The following is a 20,908-nucleotide window of genomic DNA, read 5'->3' as shown; positions in this document are numbered from 1 at the left end:
TGCAACAATACGACAAAGCAACATACATAGAAACGAACTATAAAACAACTATTTCCATATTCCTAACGTGGTTCAGGACATTTAAATAAAATAATGGATTGAACCTGGTTTCATGGCTAGCCAAAACCTCGTGCTTTATTGAAATGTTAAATATATCGATTATCTGACAACATTGCATGACGGGAATACTGTACAAACAAATGTAAAAACACACAAGACAGAGAAATACATCAATAAATAATATAATAGTACATTCCGACTGTAAGGAATAACAGTACTCCAGAACATCTTGATAAAATTACGAACTGCGTGTCTGTCACACGAATGCATACTCAATTATAAATTGCTGAATAATTATACTTTTATGACAATTTTAAGGGCATAAAAACGACTGGTATCATGCAAAATCCATCCCCCCCGCAAAAAAAACCAATTTAAAAAGAATGACTTCTGGAAATAAATTTGTTTACATGCTGCTTGTTATCTACTTATCTCGCCTTGGTCTGAAACGATCATTTTTATCATAATAGTTCAGAACTTTACATCTGTATTAAAGTCATTTTCATTCTGTAATACTAAGAACCTTAAAAAAAAAAGTCTTAATTGGTTATCAAAGGTACCAGGATTATAATTTAGTACGCCAGACGCGCGTTTCGTCTACATAAGACTCATCAGTGACGCTTATATCAAAATATTCATAAAGCCAAACAAGTACAAAGTTGAAGAGCATTGAAGATCGAAAATTCCAAAATGTTGTGTCAAATACGGCTAAGGAAATCTATGCCTGGGATTAAAAGTAACTGAAAGAGGAAATATACCATTGTTTAAACTTTGCAGATGGTGAAAAGCAAAATCTTAAATTCATTATTATGTTTATTTCTGATTCTTATCTTATATCTTGTAGGGAGGTTGTTGATAAATTCATAGTACAGCAGTTTATTATGGCAGTCACTGCACCGTTACAGTACAAGGCAAGGCAAACGTTAACGGAAAAAAAACCAATTAAATCAACAAAAAACTACATGGTGTATCATTCGCAAAGTGTACAATAGAAAATTTAGTGCATTTCTGATTTAAACACTGAAAAATGTATATCTAGATGTTTCACTAAGCATACATCTGTACATGGATAGTAGGATATACATAACATAAATAACATAACCATACATAATTTAAAAAAAACGAATACAGTCCTTTACAACCGACAGGTTTTTATACAAGATATTAAGCTTCATATCGCTCTATTGACGATTTGATGTTCTATGTGAATTAATATTTCCGAAACATCTAGTGTAGGACATTCAGTTGCAATTTTGTTCGACTTTGCACATGTACACTTACCCATTAGATAACTGTTAGATGCCTATAAGATCGTTGTGGTGCTCATATAGAAAGATTCCATCCTTTTAAGCACACCTTATGTTGGTACACTTTTAAAACTGATACAAATATCAATCCTGCATGGTTTGGTGCGATATCTCGCACAATTAACCTTTTCTGTCCTCGTAAATTATTGAACTGATACATTACGGACTCCCAATGACGGTATATACTAATTTTAAAAGCTTCCACCTTTTTTTAAGATAGGACTTCAACTAGTAGGTTATTCCATTAATTCACAATAAGTTTCGTTAATTTCCAGTTATACTCACGGGTATTTGTTCTGATAACAGTAAACATTCTTTCATAAAATATATGTTCAATTTCTTTTATAATTATAAAAGCTTGTAACATATCACCTCTTCACCTTCTGTTAGTAAGAGAAGGACGTTTAAGCACTTGTAATCGTTCATCATAACCCAAATCTCTTATGTCCGGAATTAATTTTAGTGCTTTCATCTACATTTTTTCTACTGCATTATTATCTTTCCTCAAATGCGGACACAATAATGGGGTTCCATATTCAACGTGCGGTCGTACCACCGCATGGTTAAGTCTTTAAAATGTTGCTTGAGCTTAAAAGCCAAACTTTTTCATTGATTTTAAAATAGAATGAAATTGAGAATGGAAATGGGGAATGTGTCAAACCTACTAGTATGTTGCGTTTTAAGTTTTGAATACAAAAATTAATAAAAGGAGAATATGTGAACCTATATGATAAGAGACTTTAAGCCTCGTTCACATCTTACCGGATAGTACGAACCGACGTCTAAAGGATGAAAATAAAAGTTGTCCGTTGACAAAATGGTTATTCGTTGGGAGTCCGTTGATGTACTGCTCGAATAAAACGGACGCGTAACGGATGCATAACGGACACACACCTGATATGCAACGTACGAGAAACGGAAACGTACCGAACAGAACGAATGTCGAACGTACATTCTACGGACGATTACCGCATAACACGGACACCTAACGGAAGCGTACCGAACAGAACGAATGTCGAACGTACATTCTACGGACGATTACTGCATAACACGGACACCTAACGGAAGCGTACCAGATAAAACGGATGAAGAAGATATACGGAAAAATTTAAGGCGACAATAATAAAAAATGTAAATCGCATAAATATTCAAAATGTTTCTGTGTATAGGTATAGGAAGATGTTGTATCAGTGCCAATGAGACAACTCTCCATCCAAATAACAATTTATAAAAGTAAACAATTATAGGTCAATGTACGGCCTTCAACACACAGCATTGACTCACACCGAACAACAAGCTATAAAGGGCTCCTAAATTACAAGTGTAAAACCATTTAAACGGGAAAACCAACGGCCTAATCTATATGAAAAACGAGAAACGAGAAACATTTTTAAATAACATAAACAAACGACAACTAATGTACATCAGATTCCTGACTTAGGACAGGTGCTGTGTAACTGGTTTTGGTTTGTTCTTCAAAATGCCGCCAAAGGGCAGTGTCTGACCAGAATAAGAACTGCTTGATTGTGAAGACGTACCTTTACTTTTAGAACGATTATAAATAATAAAAATTCATGAACCTTCATAAATCTGACATACCAATAAATGGTATTTCTGACGCGAAATTTTCAATGGGCATTTATCCATTTCAGATCTGTTCATCATCAGTTTTATCCGTTAAACGTCCGGTGTAAGTCCGTTTCACATTTGTTCAACATCCGTTTTATCTGTTCAACGTCCGGTAGAAGTCAGTTGGTGTATTTATCTGCCAGACCTCCAACGGATGTATACCGGACACGTAACGGATACAAAACGGAAACGAAACGGACGAGTACCATACAAAACGGACGACTACCGGACGTTCAACGGTTTCATCCGTTGAACGTCCGTTCAAAGTTTTGAACATGCTCCTTATTGTCCACCGGACAGAACGGACGTCGACGGATAAAACGTACGCTAAACGGACATCAAATGGATATGGACGGACGTTTAACGGATAAGAACGGATGTCTAACGGACATGAACGGATTGAAAAAAGTAATCCGTTAGGCGTCCGTTCGAGCTATCCGTTAAGGTGTGACCGAGGCTTTACGTTTTAAAATTTCCTTAGAGTTCCGTATTTGTATTATTTAAGCTTAATCTAGTCATTATTAATAAGAAGTAAAACACGACCACCATTAGCATTTCATGTAAATCTACAACTAATGCCGTTATACTCCAATCAAAAATTAATTCAAATAGTTAAAGATATCATATCAACAGATTTAGATATCTTGCTATATTACATAGCTTCTTTAGTTCTTTAGTTCTTTTCAACATGTAAGAAAACTATGTGTTAAGTTTATGTTAAAACCACATATAGTTTTTAACTGGTGTGTATCAAAATCTCGTTTATGCATCCTCTTGTAGTTTCACCGTAGTGAAACAAGGCTATCTGACCAAGTCACACTTATGCAATCAACTCAAGATTCAGCCTCAAACATGCACACTATTCATTAATCCTGAAACAGGAAGCAATAATGTAGTTTGAACCATACTCGTTAGATATCGTTTTCTACTGAAGTGCCGAAACAAGAATATGGTATCATTTGAAGGAGTCACATTACAATTCCTCCACATACACCTTTAATCAATAGGGAAAAACAAACTCCTAAATGTTTTTGGCAAAATTATAATTTTCCAAACATTCTTTTACATGCCGGATAATTACAACTTCGATGAAGATACTAGGTTATGTTTGTTCTTGTAAGTATGTAAATTTAATGGCATGTTAATAATTGCAATATAATTTAGAACACGTATGCTATTGAAGAGCATCTCTTTTACAATCGATGGAATCTTCATATAGAACAAACTTAAATAGTGAACCATTTGCTGTACTTTAGGGCTTTCGTAAACATTAATAACAATTACTTTGGATCAATTTCATACATTGGTCTTTGTCTTTGTCTACATTCAATTACACTAGGAACGTGATACGTAAAGCGTAAGTGGTTGCTTTTTTCAAATATGTGTCTGATAGAGGTATTTCTAGGATAAAATGGAAAAGTTGTTAACCTCTCACATGCGCATAGAATTATAACAGATACGTTATGCACCTTTCCTTTTTAGATATTTAACGATCCAATCCATGGTCATATAGAGGTCCATCCCCTGTGTGTTAAAATCATAGATACACCACAGTTTCAACGACTAAGAGATTTAAAACAGATAGGAGCGTGCTATTTTGTCTATCCGGGAGCATCAAACAACAGATTTGAACATTCTATTGGGTAAGTGAAAGAGTGGGTTAATAATTTAAAAAATACATAACTCAATTAGGATCAGTACGGATTATCTCAATTGAAAAACTAGTATAAACAAAATAATAAAACATGTTCCTCCCTTTTTTTCTCAATTATTATGGTACTAAAAGTTTTTAATTGAACATGCATATATCCATCGGATCCATCGGATCGCCATCAATGATGGTGATACATATATATATATACAACCCGTCTAAACATCAACCCAACAATGTTAGATCTGTAAATTTGCTTTCGCAAATTTTTGTTTCTTCCCTCGCCGGGATTCGAACCCATGCTACTGTGATATAGTGACACCAAATCGCCTGCACTGCAGCCGTCCCGCTAGACCACACGACCACCTGGGCTCTAAAAAAAAAGAGCTTTCGCTGGCCGTGTGTTACCTTTCCTCGTCAGTTTTAATCTAGCGGCGTACTACAGTACATGATATATAAGGCATGAAGATGTTATTGTTACAGATCAGCTAAATTATCTATAGTAAAGGATCCTACAAATTAATGTAATATACAGTCACAGAAAATAATTATATTTATAAGTACGTCTGAGTCAGTGACAACTCTACAACAGATGTATCCATCGGATCGCCATCAATGATGGTGATACATGGCTGTGTATATAATGTATATACAACTCGTCTAAACATCAACCCAACAATGTTAGATTAGTAAATTTGCTTTAACGTCTGAGTAGTAGTCAACGATTTTCCCCACGAGGGCACTGGATCGTTACGAGTAACGATACATGTACACAATAAATAAATTATATAAACGCCCAAAAAAGTGTACACAACAACTCCAAATACAAAAAAAGGTAACTATAAATGTAATTATTTAGAAATAACCTATGTCATGTGTAACAAATTTTTAGAATGATGCAAGCGTCTTAACTGATGTTTGGTTTGACTTTTTTTATTGTATAAATTTCAAGATTTAGTAAAAGTTTAATCTAAGAAGACTTAAAGATGATTCATTGAACATCAGAATCTGACTGACGAAGGATATCTGTTATCCGAAATATTTCTAAATAATTACATTTATAGTTACCTTTCTTTGTATTTGGAGTTGTTGTGTACAATTTTTTAGGCGTTTATATATATATATATATATATATATATTTAGGTCTTAGTTGATTAAAGCTAATTGTGATTATTCGGTTAAGGTCACATCAAGTTCGTGTCCTGTATCTTTTTTGTAAGGTTGCAATCATTTATATGATCGACTAACTGGAAAAAATAATTAAGGTCATTGATAAAGTTTTGGCTTTAAAAAAGGCATGTGGTACTGTATTGTTTCTTATGCTAGAAAACATTCTGTTGTTTTTGGTTCATTTTATAACAACATGAACAAAGAATTAACAAATCTATTTATGCTAACTGTTTTACGTATGTATTATTTACATACAGCCAATTGTTAAAATTTATGGACTGTTTATAAAAGATATTTACTGATAATTTACGTCAGCCTTAAATGAATCATTTTATCGAAATAAGCGCAATTAACATTATAAATTAAAATATGTAGAATGAAGAAGTAACTTGAGTTTGTAAGGATACTATCCTTTTCATATTACAATTATTACAATATCAGGGACTTTCAAAGATTACTATATGGTATTTCTGTTGCTCATTGTTGACAGCTGAACGGTTATCCGAAGCTGCTCAAACTTTTCCATTTGTATAAAAACATTGCTCTTTATCTGATTATTGGTATATTGGCAATAATACATGTTTTTTTAAAATTTTGTATAATAAAGGCACCAGTAGTATACCGGTGTTCAAATGTCATTACTTTTTCAAACTGAGCATTATTTTTGCAGAGTATGTCATTTAGCTGGTCAGCTAGTGCGGATATTACAGAAGCGGCAACCAGAATTGAATATATCAGATAAGGATATATTGTGTGTAGAGATAGCTGGTCTTTGTCATGATTTAGGTCAGATAATATAATGTTTTAGAATATATTTCTTTTGAACCTTTTACATTCTAATGATCGATATGTAGAACCAGAAAAGATAAAACTTCTTTATATACATACAATTCTTTGCAAAAAAGGGAATCAGATAAGATAGCTGTCAAAACATATCTCGAGAAAGTCAACCAAACTGATTGGTGTTTTTGTTTCTTCTTCAATAAGGACTTTAGTTGTTGTAATTAGCAGAACATAGACATAATCAATCGCAAAATGGTTCTTATGACATTTCATATGTGAAAAATTGGCAAAAAATTTTGGCAACGAAATATATTTACACTTTTATCTTCATCCATTTAGCAATTCTATAGTGTACTAAGGAGGAAGTATGATACAAGCCATCAGTTGGCCCTCGCTGACATAACACAATTAGTAAAGTTACTCAAGCCTTTAAATCTTATCTTAATTATATTGATAAATTAATAGATTCATATTATCTGATCAATTTAATGTGTAACAGCAATGTCGATGAAACTGTGATTTCATAAACATGTTGAAACTGAAAATAAAAGTAATAACCATACAAAATCTGAAAATGAGGCTATTTTTCGCAATTTGTGTTTTTTTTTTATGTTTAATTCCAAACGTTTCTGAAGTCCAAAAGCAAATACGCAAAACAAAGTTTAAAATCTATATACTGCCTAACTGACTAGTGTGATATACGTATCTGAATTTGTTTTTGGTAAAATATGATACAAAAATTAAACTGAATAAAAAGACTGACGAAAAGACCAACAACAATCAATATCAACAAATTATACCCAGAAAAGATAAGCAGCACCAATCCCAAAACAAAATTGGGAGATTTTCAGAAAGATTGACAGTATTTGATCCACAATTTAAATTGGTCAGGTTGTTCATTAAAAAACTGTTGCATTGAGCGGTATGAAATACACCTTATCCTCAAATTTGACGTCAACGAATTTGTGCTAACATCAACTTTTTATAGAGCTCGTCAATGCTGACTTTTCAGATATGATGAAGTACAAATACTTTTCATAGAGTTCTCCATTATTAATGATTGCATAAGTTAATTAAATGGCTTGGTTTCTTTTTAGTTTTGTGTATAATTGCCGTCACGTAAAATTGGTACCATGTTTTTGGTTGAAAACTTTTAAACTAACAATCACGTTCATTCAAAATAACGTTTTTTTAATTAGCGGAATCAAATATAAAAAAAATCAACTACTATGACAGTCCTATCTTTTATTGTGATTGCACTGTATAATTCTGAACTTCACATTATTAAAGATAATTTTGTATGGTGGGATCCGACATTATATTATGTTATTACCGGAAATGTTGTTGTGGAGTTCCACGTGCTGTCTATTTTCTCGTGTTTCTCAGAGATTTTCATCATCTTTATTGTTTAAATGCAAAAAGCGCGGAAAATTGTATCACATCAATGACAAGGATATTACTGGAGAGAAACGAATGTTATGTAAATAAGGGATCCTCATAGAAACCAAGATGGCGGTTTTACAATGTAAATATTCATGAAAAATGTAAAGGTCAGGATTATGCAGTACAAACACAATAAAAGGTAGGACAGTAGTGGATTTTTGGCAAGGATCTTTCTTCTGCTAACGGAAAAACATCATCTCGAGTGAATGCGGCTGATATTTAAAAAGAGATTCGACAAAAATCATGGTGCCAATTTTACGTGACGGTGACTATAGTACCTCTTTCCCAGAGAAATCCTTTTCGGAACATAATACATAAAGGCAACAGTAGTATACCGCTGTTCAAAATTCCTAAATCGATAGAGAAAAAAAAAACAAATCCGGGTAACAAAATAAAACTGTGGGAAATGTATCAATTATAAAGGAACTACGACACAACACCGAAACGTAACACACACAAAAACGAACTATAACGTAACAATGTATTTGTATTTGTATTTAATGTTCAGGCTGTTTTATCAGCTATGATGTTTGAAATCACATATCTAAATATTGCAGTTAGTAAAGATTTGTTCCGTTTATGTACAGGTGGTTCAGTAATTGTTATTTACCAGTTCACATCATAGTAATACAGAATTATTTGAAATGCTAATGAACACCCCTTAATTGTCCGAAGTACATAGGGTTGAAAACTGAATGAAAGGCTTACATTGACTTGAAAATGTGATCAAACTTTTCAGATGACATTAAATTCAAACTGAACGCTTCATACTTAAGCTGTTTTGCTAGTAAAATATGAAAATAATAATTGTGGTTTCTTGAGAAAAAATTATCATGGTATTAAATAAATAAATGAAAGTTTATAATACATGCTTTGTAACACAATATTTTATTCTTTCTATTTCTAGCACTCTCAATTTTCATTTTCAATCTTACAATCAAGCATTTATGAAGATATTAAAAATATAATAAGACAACAGTTGTTTGTCGGTGTTAAAATATCGCGAATCGATTTACAAAAAACAAAACAAGGTAACAAAAAAAATAAAATACGTAAAGGTTCCGCGGAAGCCAGTGTCTTGTCTTCTTTTGCGGCACAATAGAAATGGGAAAAAAGGCCAAAAATTTTCTTCCTTTGGGTTCTATCATTTGATTGTAAGGAGCTTCTGTCCAAGTTTGGTAAAATTAAAAATCAGGATGTTTTTTTTAATCTTTCACCACAGAGTGAATGTATTGTTAATTGGCAAAACAATTTAATCAATTTATAAGTAGATGCGGATAAAGAACATTTTCTTTACAAAGTTTAACTCTGGATACTATCTTATGGTCATATTCAAGCTTCTGGTCAAGGTTGGTTCAAATCAAGGATAGTTTTAGAAAGTTATCAACAAATTTTAAAACTTCAACCATAGAGTTAATGTATTGTCAACTGACAGAAACACTTAGTCTATTTATAAGTTAAATTCGGATAAACCAGATTTTTACTTCTGTCTAAGTTTAGTAGAAATATACAATAGTTTGAGTAAATTATAAGTAAGTTATAAAACTTCAAAAACGTTAACCACAAAGAAGATATTTGTAGATGACGACGACGCCGCCGCCGACGACATAATATAAGATCGCTGTGTCTCGCTTTTGCAATGAAAGGAATAGTTCAATAAGCATCAATATCGGATGCGTCTTCAGAGTAAGCATCTCTTGCAAAGCTTTACAATCTTTACAAATTTACAAGGAAAATGCATTGTTCGTCTCGAGTATAATAGAAGTTTTAGCTTAATTCGAATTTACACTTTTAGGCCATGGACCATTTTCTCATTTGTTTGATGCTAAATTTATACCTGAAGCCATACCAGGATCCAATTGGAAGGTATATTTGTAATCGTATAGGAAAAAGCCCGTAACATGGAATATATGTGAACTGTTTACATTCGTGTCAAAATATCAAATATCTTTATATGAAAAAAACAAACATAGCACTAAGACAAGAAACACTGCACACTGATTATCGATTGGTAAATGACACCTCTGCCATTTTAATTTTTTTGAACATAATTAGTTGTTGCATAATATAATAAAAACAATAAAAAAAAAAGAAAAGAAAAAGTGCTTCGACTGCAAATGAGATAACACACCAGCAAAGGCCAAAGTTATATAGATTTAAGAAAATAGATACTTTCTACCTGAACATAGCAAAATGTAAAACAGTCAATATAAAAAAGAAGATGTGGTATGATTGCCAATGAGACAACTATCCACAAAAGACCAAAATGACACAGACATTAACAACTATAGGTCACCGTACGGGCTTCAACAATGAGCAAAGCCCATGATAACCTGGAATAGCAATGGCTTTAGTTTCGTGCCAAATAAATATACGATTTTTTTTTATGATAAACAGCCTATCATTTCAAAGTGGCAAACATTATTTTAAGCATTTTATATTTGTTTAGGCAATGATTGTACAAACGATAGAAAACATATTAGAAAATGAAAGTAAAAGGATTTGGCTATTATTTTAGGTCATGATATTATTATATAACTCTTCAACTGTTTTTGATCTTATTCATCATTGACTTTCAAGTAATTGGCTTTGAGCGATCTTGATGAAGGTAAATGCAGATAAGCGATTCGAATAAATTAAATTTATACATATCTTCCTACTTATTGAACATGGTATCAGACTGAACCATCGCCCATCATAATGAAAATAAGCCATCCGTAGATGGAATCAATCTTAAAATTGGCATGAACAATCCAGCTACCTAAATTATAATAATCATGGATGCACTATCAGGATCCCATCCTAAAATGAACTGGGAAGCGACATACCTAGTAACCGCTTGGAAATCTTTCCACCAACATACAGAATTCCGGTTCGCGGGATCTCTAGCTAAAACTGCCGAAGCACAAAAATGTAACTATATAATGATATGGATAGGCAACAACGGCAGGGACATATATTCAACCTGGGATCTTTCAGAGGATGATAAAAAGAAACTTGATGTGCACTATCAGAACTTTGAAAAACACGTCCGCCTTAAATCGAACACGATTTATTCACGATACAAATTTTTAAGCCGTGTACAAAAAGAAATTGACACTTTCGAAGAATATCTCACAGACCTCAAAATATTGGTTAAAGATTGTTTTTGGAACTAAAGACCACAAAGTTCGGGAGAAATGTATTACTGAAGGGTCCGAACTATCGGTAGAAAAGGCTATAAAGTTCGCTAGAACTTATGAACTTTCAAAGGCACAACTTATGGAAAGCGAAAATAAAACAATTAACATGTTAAACAAACAAGAATCAAGATTATCAGGTAAAAAGTATGGCAAGCAATACACACCACAAAGGGGACCACCTCAAAAAAACAAGGGGCAATAACCCAATTTCGCAAACAAATGTAAAAACTGTGGAGGTACATTTAAACATGAGCGTAGAAAATGTCCTGCATTCGGGAAACAGTGCAACAAATGCTATGAATACAACCACTTTGCGTCCGTCTGTCTGTCATCAAGCAAATCATCAAAGAAAATGCACACTTTAGACATATGCAGTGAATCTGATGACGATGAACTTTTTGTAGCAACAATTGATAATCAAGAATTAAATACCGACGAATGGACCGAAACAATCAACGTCAACGACGTACCAGTTAACTTTCAGTTAAACACAGGTGCAAAGTGCAACGTACTTCCCCTAAACAGACTGAAAACCATTTGTTCGCATCCTATCATCACTAAACAAGTATTGCCACTCCGTTCATACTCAGGACACATCGTTGACACTATTGGATTAATTATTAATCTTAGGTGTAGTTATAAATGCCAAGATCATGCCGTGAAATTTCACATTATAGACCGTAATGTACAATCTGTAAAACATGAGAAGCGATGAAACTCCTAAAGCTCATAAATTCAACCATTCATACAAGCAATCCACCACAAACGACAAAACCATTTTACTAGAAAATATGGAACACCAATATGGAGATTTATTCACAGGCCTAGGATGTCTACCAGGAACACATAAGATACGTATCAACAAAAATGTAGCACCAGGTGTACACACACCGCGTAAGATACCCATAGCTATCAAAGACAAAGTCAAAGCTGAACTTGATCGTATGGAGGACATTGGAATAATCTTCAAACAGCAAGAACCTACACAATGGGTCAACTTAATGGTTACTGTCATTAAACCAAACAGCAAAATTCGAATATGCATTGATCCATGTGATCTTAACAAGGCAATTTTACGTGAACAGTATCCGTTAAAAACCTTAGAAGAAGTTATCTCGTAAATGCCGAACGCTAAGTCTTTAGTAAACTGGATGCCACCAGTGGATTTTGGCATATTTAACTAGACGAACCTAGCTCAAAGCTATGCACATTTAATACACCATTTGCACGTTATAAATTAGCTCGCTTACCTTTTGGAATAAATTCAGCATCGGAAATATTCCAGAAAATTGAGTCTGAAATGGTACCCTACATAGAAGGAGCAGAAGTGATTATCAATGACATTCTTATTTGGGGATCAGACCACAAATAACATGATATGAGTCTCAAACAGGTTCTAGACAGAGCGCGAGAATACAACTTGAAACACAGTGCCTGAAAATGCGAAATCAGCAAACCGGAAAAACATATGTTGGACATTGTCTAACAAGTGAAGGCGTGAAACCCGACCCTGAAAAAATCCGTGCAGTCAATAAAATGTAAAAACCGGAGTGCGTCAAGAATCTCCAAAATTTCATGGGTTTTATTCAATATCTTGGCAAGTTTATGCCAAATATGTCAACAGTCAGTGCATCGTTAAGAACACTCTTAGAAAAAAACACAGCATGGGACTGGGATGAAAAACAAGAAACTAGCTTTCAGAAGTTAAAAGAAATGGCAACAAATGCACCACTGTTGCAATACTACAATCCGAACAATTCGCTTACACTCAGTGTTGATGCTAGTTCAAAAGGACTTGGAGCTGTACTGATACAAAATCAGAAACCAGTTGTGTATGCCTCACATGCTCTTACTCAAACACAACAACGATATCCGCAGACCGAGAAAGAAACTCTTGCAATTGTTTATGGATGTAATAAATTCAATGAGTACGTATATGGTCGCTGGGTTCAAATAGAGACAGACCTTAAACCGCTCCAATCAATCTTCCTGAAACCGATTCACCAAACACAGCCTATATTACAGAGACTTGTAATAGCATTAGAAAAGTATGATCTTAAAGTTGACTATAAACCAGGCAAAGAGATGTATCTAGCAGATCATTTCAGTAGATCGTTCCTAAAAGAAACAAAGGAAGTATAAGTACCAGACTTACACTTGAATGACATTCATTTGATATCATACTTGCCAATTACATCAGAAATGTATGCTAAATTTCAGAAGGAAACTGCAAATGATGAACACCTTCAGGAATAACAAGATGTCATATTTAATGGATGGCCAAATGAAAAATCTGAACTTATAAACTCTTTGAGAACATATTGGACTTACCGTGATGAACTTTCAGTCATCGATGGACTATTGTACAAGTCAAACAAAGCTATTGTACCTAAAGCGCTACAAAATGAAATGTTGGACAAAATACACGAATCACATCTTGGAATCGTAAAGTGGAAAAGCCGTGCACGTGATGTACTATTCTTGATCGGCATGGGACAAGACCGAGGAAAAACTTAAAGCATGTGGACTTTGCGCTGAACATCAGTCTCTAAACGCAAAGGAACCGATGTTAATTCCTTAAATACCTGAAAGACCCTGGTCAAAAGTTGACTTATTTGTATACCAAAAACAACATTATCTATTAGTAGTAGACTACTACTCAAAGTGGCCAGAAGTTATGAAACTAGACAATCATGACTATGAAACTAGCAAAAACACCATTGATTAATTAAAAGGACTTATGTCAAGATTTGGATATATTGACGAATTAGTTTCTGACAATGGTCCTCAGTTTTCTTCATTAGAATTCAAAAGATTTGCTACCGAATATGGATTTAAACATACCACGAGCAGCCCAAACTTTGCTCAGTCAAATGGACAAGCAGAAAGAAGTGTTCAAACCATCAAGAAGCTAATTATATAATCGAAGGATCCACACAAAGCTCTATTAGACTATCGAAACAAACCGTTAGACATTGATCTTTTGCCAGCACAATTAATCCGAAATAGGAGATTAAAAACATCACTACCTACTTCATTACCGCTATTGATGCCACAAAACGTCAACCATAGTGAAATTATCAAAGAACTCGAAATTCTCCAAAGGAAAGCTTAAACAAACTATGATAAACATTGTGGACCTGAATTGAAACAGTAAAAACAATGAGACTCTATTGTAATGTACACAGATGGAAAATGGAAAGCAGGAAAAATAATTCAAAAACACCACACTCCTATGTAGTTTAGTACAAACATCAGATGACAGGCGGTACAGAAGAAACCGTAGGCATATAAGACCAACAGCGTACAATGGGAACACAGTTGATTATGAACATTTCAAGAACAATCACAATTCAACCGTCCGTAAAACTTCAACTGTCTGTTACACTTCACAAACATTAGACCGCAGTGAAACAGTTGCGTCCCAGGAAAAAAAGTATTGAACCATCTAAGTCGCCCGTGACAGGATCTGGAAGAACAGTCAAAGTGCCAACCAAATTAAATGACTATGTAAAATAATTTTGTTGAACTGTCAAGTAGATTTTAAAAGCATTTAGCTAGTTTTAGTTAGTTATCAGAAACGACAATACATAGACTTTAAGTTAAATTGGAAAAGAGACATTAATCTAGTCAGTATTACTTTCAGTCAAAACTAAGTCAGTATTAATTTTTAGTCAAAATCATTCGGTGTTAATTTTAACTGGGTAATACTCAAATTAATTTAATCATTAAATCATTTCATTTTCATTTCATCTTTTAGAAAAAGGGGGATGTCACATACCGTAATATTGACATATCTTAACCGGATACGATCCGGACATTATTGTTATGTATTATGATACTCTCCTGTATAGAAGGTTGATAAATACAGCTTGTGATTGCCAACATATCTTCCTACTTATTGAACAGTCTTTTCATATGTTATACTATTAAACATGCAATGGTCATCACGAAAATCAAATTAAAGTTTATATTGTTTTGTATCAAATTTACATGTAATAGAAGGTTTTCTTTTTAAGAAATATTTGAAACATTTAAACTCATTCAGGAGAAAACAAATATCCTGCACCACACGTATCACCCGTCGTGTTGCTCCATGCAAGATTCTTATAATCTTGTTGCATTAATATTTTTTATGAGTCGCCTCTCTTTGTACATGTTGAAATATTCAAAAGTGTGTGTTACTTTTATATTGTCAATTGCCTCTTTATATTTATATTATATTGCGATAAATACTTGTAAATTCTAGATATTGAACGCCAACTAGTACTTTTGAAATGAACACTAGTATACTGATAACGTTAGCATGCAACAGTCTTTTTTTTTTATTATGTTTGCCTATTTACAGCACGAAGATGCGTCCGAAATGATGTTTAACTTTCTGATAAAAGACAATAACCTACAGGAGGAATTCACAAAATATGAGTTAGACGAGAATGATCAGAATTTCATCCGGGAACAGATTATAGGGCCCAAAAAAGATACAAATGGTGTAAGACAGTTTTATATACCTAATACAGCTTATTTATTGATTGCTGTGGCTATCGATGTACATGTATCAATTTGTTGATTCTTTATTTTGTCGATATCATAAATACTGCATTCATCCCTATATGATTTTGTAATTTGCTGAACATTTTTTCACAGTTCACTATCAATAAGGAAGTAATCCAAATAAATGTCAAACAGATAATAAAATCAAAGTATGCCAGAATAATATTTGAAGAAAATCTAAATAAAGCATCATTTTAATCATCCTTCTGCACAATATATGTAATAAGACATTTTAGTTTAACATCTATAATCTTCATTGAGTTTTATAATATTATTCTTCCCATGAAAATTGTGATTTTTGTACATATGCCGAAGAAAAGCGAATTTGCATAAAATGATGTGTATACTTTAAGAAAGATAAACCGTTACAAAAAACACGTTAAAAAAAGAAAAAGAAGATCTCCATTTTAATATTTCATTGTCAGTCTATGTTCGACTGAAAAGGTTAATTTATGTTCACTTATAAATTTACCTTTTTATTTCACTTATGTTATTTGTTTCATCATAAAAGTAAAGGCATCTTTTTAATATATATAGGCATACACGTATAAGGCGAGAGAACAAGAGAAAAGATTTTTGTATGAGGTATTTAAATTTAAGCATTCCTACTTCATGTACTTGTTTTAATTATCTCATGTTTTATTTCTGAAACGGCTGATTTTATCGAAAAAATGTCCGCAGATAACTTTTATATGTATACTATACTGCTATATATTCTATCGAGTTCTATATACAAACATTGCTTCATAAATTATTAGCATGATTATTCGAAAAACTAAGTTCTTTTACAACCGTATTTGGCACAACCTTTCGAAATTTTTGTTTTTAATTGGGACCTTCAAACCTATCTACAAAATTGTCAAGTGTTGATTTCTGTCGTTCATCCTCATAAACTTGCATACGGAAAACTTTCATTGTTTGTTTCATAACAAACATAACAAACATAGTGATCAAAGCCTAGTCTGAAAATTTGTAACGCTATCATCTTTCCAAACAAAAAAAAGCCATAAATTCTTGACTAGAACAAAAGCCTGTTCTTTGTAACTTGCAGAGTAGTTGAAATGTGTTTTCAGAGTAAGATTGATTAAGGTAATAAACATATATAGTTAATTCTTTTAAACCGAAATCAAATGCAAAAGTACACGTTTTATTTTGTCACGGACATATTTTGCTTGTTTGTTGTCCATGTACTACGACGGGAACAATGCCATTAGTTTATCTATCAAAGTATAATTTTAAAGTCATATGAAACAAGTGACTGGTAAAAACTAAGGTTTATCCAATTCTTGAACCAATGCATGCATATCTCATTAATTAGTCTTCTGTGTACGATTTTAAAAATATGGCAGCCCATAAATTGTAACCGTAGTTTACCGATTGTCACGCTAAGGTCACTTGCATACGGAAACTATGTCGGCGTATTGCTACCTGGAAGAAAGAATTAAAAAAAGAAACTTCTTCTAAATGTATACAAATAAAAGAATTTTCTTCAGAAAATGTATATGTACATAAGTTTTATAATGAAAACTATCCATTGTGTTATAAGAAAACGTATACATCATTTTTTTTAATTTGTGTTTCAACATGACTTTAATCATATAACTTCGACATATTTCTATACATGGGTAAATTTGATACTTTAATAAGTAATACATGATATGTTTTCGTTAAGGGTAATCGATGCCAAAGTGGTCTATAAGTATAGTACAAGTATTGTAAAACTTGTTGTGTAATATTGCGGTTTTGAGTTCACATTCTGCATTTGTCAGGTGAGTTCGACTTCATTTTTAATTGACAAGGAGGATTGTCATTTTGCTCTGTTGAAGATCATTTGATTCAGCTTTGAACTCCAACTTCCTCCTCCAGTAAAAACTGACCACTATGAAATAACCGATAGTGTTTAAAGTGGTATTAAAAAACAACAATCAAGCACTCATATTGACAATTTCATAGCTATGAAAATGTTCGTAAAGTTTGTTATATTCCAAACTTTATTTCTGAGCGTTCGCATGCTGAACTGATTCGGTAACATACCTTTTTTTAAAAGGGCTTATGTTTATAAAATGATTACCTGATACACTGTAGATTGTTGCAAACAATAGGAATGGAATTGATGTAGACAAATGGGATTACTTTGCGAGAGACTGTCATGGATTGGGAATAAAAAACACATTTGATCACAACAGATACATGAAGTTTGCACGTGTTATAAAGGTTGATGATGGATCTTCAAATTCAGATTTTCAAATCTGTTCAAGAGATAAGGTAAGTCTTATTAACAATATCCGTGCATTGGTTGCAAATAGATTTATGATATATGTCAAATTAATTAGAGGATTTGCCAGTTCTAAATTATCAACTATGCCCATTGTGAACTTTAAGGTAATTACTGTTTTATGACTCAATGGCTCATATCAATTTACATTTCTCCATCCGAAGCACACAATGTCATGCATTTGTCGTTCTCTTTTCGACTGATGAGTCTTGATCGTTCCATTTGTTTATTCTGTACCTTTTTAATTTCTGTTGATATGATCAAACAGAGTAAATGAAAATGCAACGTTATTGATATTTCTTCATTAGTACCATTGAAATTTTGTTTAGTTATTTATAATGAAATAAGTATCAATCCCATTGTGTTCTCACCTCTGATATCATTATACATTTATATTATATTAAAGGGGCCTCAGTGGCCGAGTGGTCTAAGCAGTTACTACTGTAATCAATAACCAGTCAACATTGAGGTTGTGAGTTCGAACCCCGCTCGTGCGGGTGCACTCGACTCCAATCTTAGCTTCCTCCACCAATAAAATATGGACACCACGAAATAGCCTGAATGCGGTACTTGCAAGTGACGTTAAAACACCAAAAATCAAATCAAATATTATATTATAGGAAGCTGAAACCTTGTACGGAATGTTTCAACTCCGGTCAGTTCTTCATAGAAGGGCTTACAAGCACAGAGTTTGCAATGCTGTTGAAGCTATGTAAGTAAAAGGGTATATTTATTTTAAATATAAACATCGCGATAAGTGCTCATCAAAGCTTTAAAATCGTCGCTGTGAATACCTCTCTAAAATGTTAATATGCTTTGTTAACCAAAACATTACGTAATTTATTTAATGCGCGCGATAAAGACACTTGCTTATGACTTAGCATATTCAGGTTGTATTTAAATTGATGCAAATCTTGCCTAATATATGTAGTCGTCAAGCAAGTAACAACTTGACAGTTGATATGAATTGAGAGAATCACCTATTTGAAAATCGCAAATTTGCTTACTTGGAATTTAGTATGCACATACTATAGTAGTCTTCGTGCTGTTGATAATTGTGGTCATTTGCATGTCTTACATAGCCTCAATAATATTAGAGATAACAGCCAAAACTGCAAAAAACACTAAAATTGGGCACTTTAGTGGCAAAACCTGAAAAACAGTTGTCACAAATATTAAGTAAGGCCGATGTAGGCATACTGATGGTTTTTACTGTTAAAATTCTACACTTGATCTTATAGCATTAAATACTTCAAAATAGCAGCTTTGAAATGCAAAAAGTTTGAAAATATATTTGTAAGGTCAATAACTCAAAAACCGGATGACAGACATATTTTTTACCAACTGCTAAAAAATTATTTTTGGGCAATAATTTCGAAACCAAATGCAAACGTCAGGAACAGTTTTCATGCAGGACATCATTGCAATTTACGCTTTCAACTTAACTGTAACGTTTGAACTAATTGCAACGATATACCAAAACAAGTAAGAAATTAACATTTCAGAGGGCAATAAACCCAAAACATTATTCATGGAAAATTAATATATTGTGCTGATAATTAATTTTGACATTATCAGATTTGTTTCTGATTACTTCACTTTAATCCAAATCTGTAATTTGAACTATTTTCTATTGTTTTTTTTTAAACGAAGCATTTGTTTGGTAAATAATCTGAACAAATAACCCAATTTTAGTCAACACTCCTAACTTTCAATCAATGTAGTACTTAAGGAGCTGCCGATTGATAAAAGTAAAGTTTCCATACGACAGACGTCAGGTGATTGCCTTCGAAGGACGGAAGACAGGCGACGAATGACTGACGAAAGGTGACTGACGATGAACACAAATTAATGACAAAGCTATGACACCTTAACGAGATTAATGCTTGTTTTTTCCTTATTCTTAATAGAACAGTTTCATTCACGCCTTCCCACCAATAGCTTTTCATTTATAAAACAGCCATTTTCTACGCCTTTGCAGATCAAAAATTGTCAAAAAAATTCATTCGTCCTTTAAGATTCCCATTTTATGCAATCGCATTGGAAAGAGTTATAATGACGTAATGTTGAAATTAGCATCGGACACACGAAATTCATAACATCTTATTTGCCTCGTACACATTCTTTTACGCATCCTACTAACAGAAAAGACGGAACATTTTCCTTATAGTTTATACCCCATTTGAGAAGTAGAGTCTACACCGTACTTCTTGCAGTGCATATATTTTCATAAGCCCAATAACTAAGTTTCAGACTGTTAAATTGATCTAGTTAAAAAGCTGAAAACGTCACATGATTTCAATGAAAAATATAAATGACTTTGAACGTAGTGATCGTCTTATTTTTTCAACGGATCGATTCACATAATTTTTCAGGATCGTGGATGCATTAATATCTGCTGAAAAGACAGAAATTGTTCCAGTGAAAGACGAGTAAGTACAACATGAAATAATTTTTCAGATGAGTATGTCAAAAAGATATATGATAAAAACCAGCTGTAGCCGCAAATACCTTATATTTTGTAACCAAACTTAAAATTTTGTTCAAATATTCTGTTTGTGTTTTATTCAGAACTTAACTCTTATAGTTTAAGAGAAAGGCGAAAGCTTCCAAAAAAGCTTTCAAACTCGAAAAAAAACTAACAACGCCATGGCAAAAAAGGACAAAAGACCAAATAAAAGACACACAATAGTATATAAAAACAGAACATAGAAAACTAAAGATTGAGCAACACAAACCCCAACAAAAACTTGTGGTGATTTCAGGTGCATCGGAAGAGAAAGCAGATCTTACACCTTATGTGTCACCCGTCTTGTTGTCTATGAAAGTACATATTAAGTGATACGTCTTACAA

General features: G+C 33.0%; 1 protein-coding gene across 1 annotated transcript in view; it reads left to right on the top strand.

Annotated features, from left to right (window-relative positions):
* Positions 1 to 459: 459 nt before the first annotated feature.
* Positions 460 to 20,908, top strand: part of LOC143080066 (deoxynucleoside triphosphate triphosphohydrolase SAMHD1-like) — a 36,187-nt gene continuing 15,738 nt past the window's right edge. The window contains exons 1-9 of the mRNA XM_076255725.1: positions 460 to 971; positions 4,479 to 4,639; positions 6,488 to 6,603; positions 9,839 to 9,909; positions 15,574 to 15,717; positions 16,317 to 16,364; positions 17,865 to 18,044; positions 18,675 to 18,766; positions 20,430 to 20,486. Coding sequence (XP_076111840.1) covers positions 870 to 971; positions 4,479 to 4,639; positions 6,488 to 6,603; positions 9,839 to 9,909; positions 15,574 to 15,717; positions 16,317 to 16,364; positions 17,865 to 18,044; positions 18,675 to 18,766; positions 20,430 to 20,486 — 971 coding nt within the window. The 5' untranslated portion in view covers positions 460 to 869. The remainder of the gene's footprint in view (positions 972 to 4,478; positions 4,640 to 6,487; positions 6,604 to 9,838; positions 9,910 to 15,573; positions 15,718 to 16,316; positions 16,365 to 17,864; positions 18,045 to 18,674; positions 18,767 to 20,429; positions 20,487 to 20,908) is intronic.

The sequence above is a fragment of the Mytilus galloprovincialis genome, chromosome 6, assembly GCF_965363235.1.
Source record: "Mytilus galloprovincialis chromosome 6, xbMytGall1.hap1.1, whole genome shotgun sequence".
Classification (NCBI taxonomy): Eukaryota; Metazoa; Mollusca; class Bivalvia; order Mytilida; family Mytilidae; genus Mytilus; species Mytilus galloprovincialis.
The sequence above is the reverse complement of the archived record's forward strand: the minus strand, read 5'-3'. Positions and strand labels throughout refer to the sequence as shown.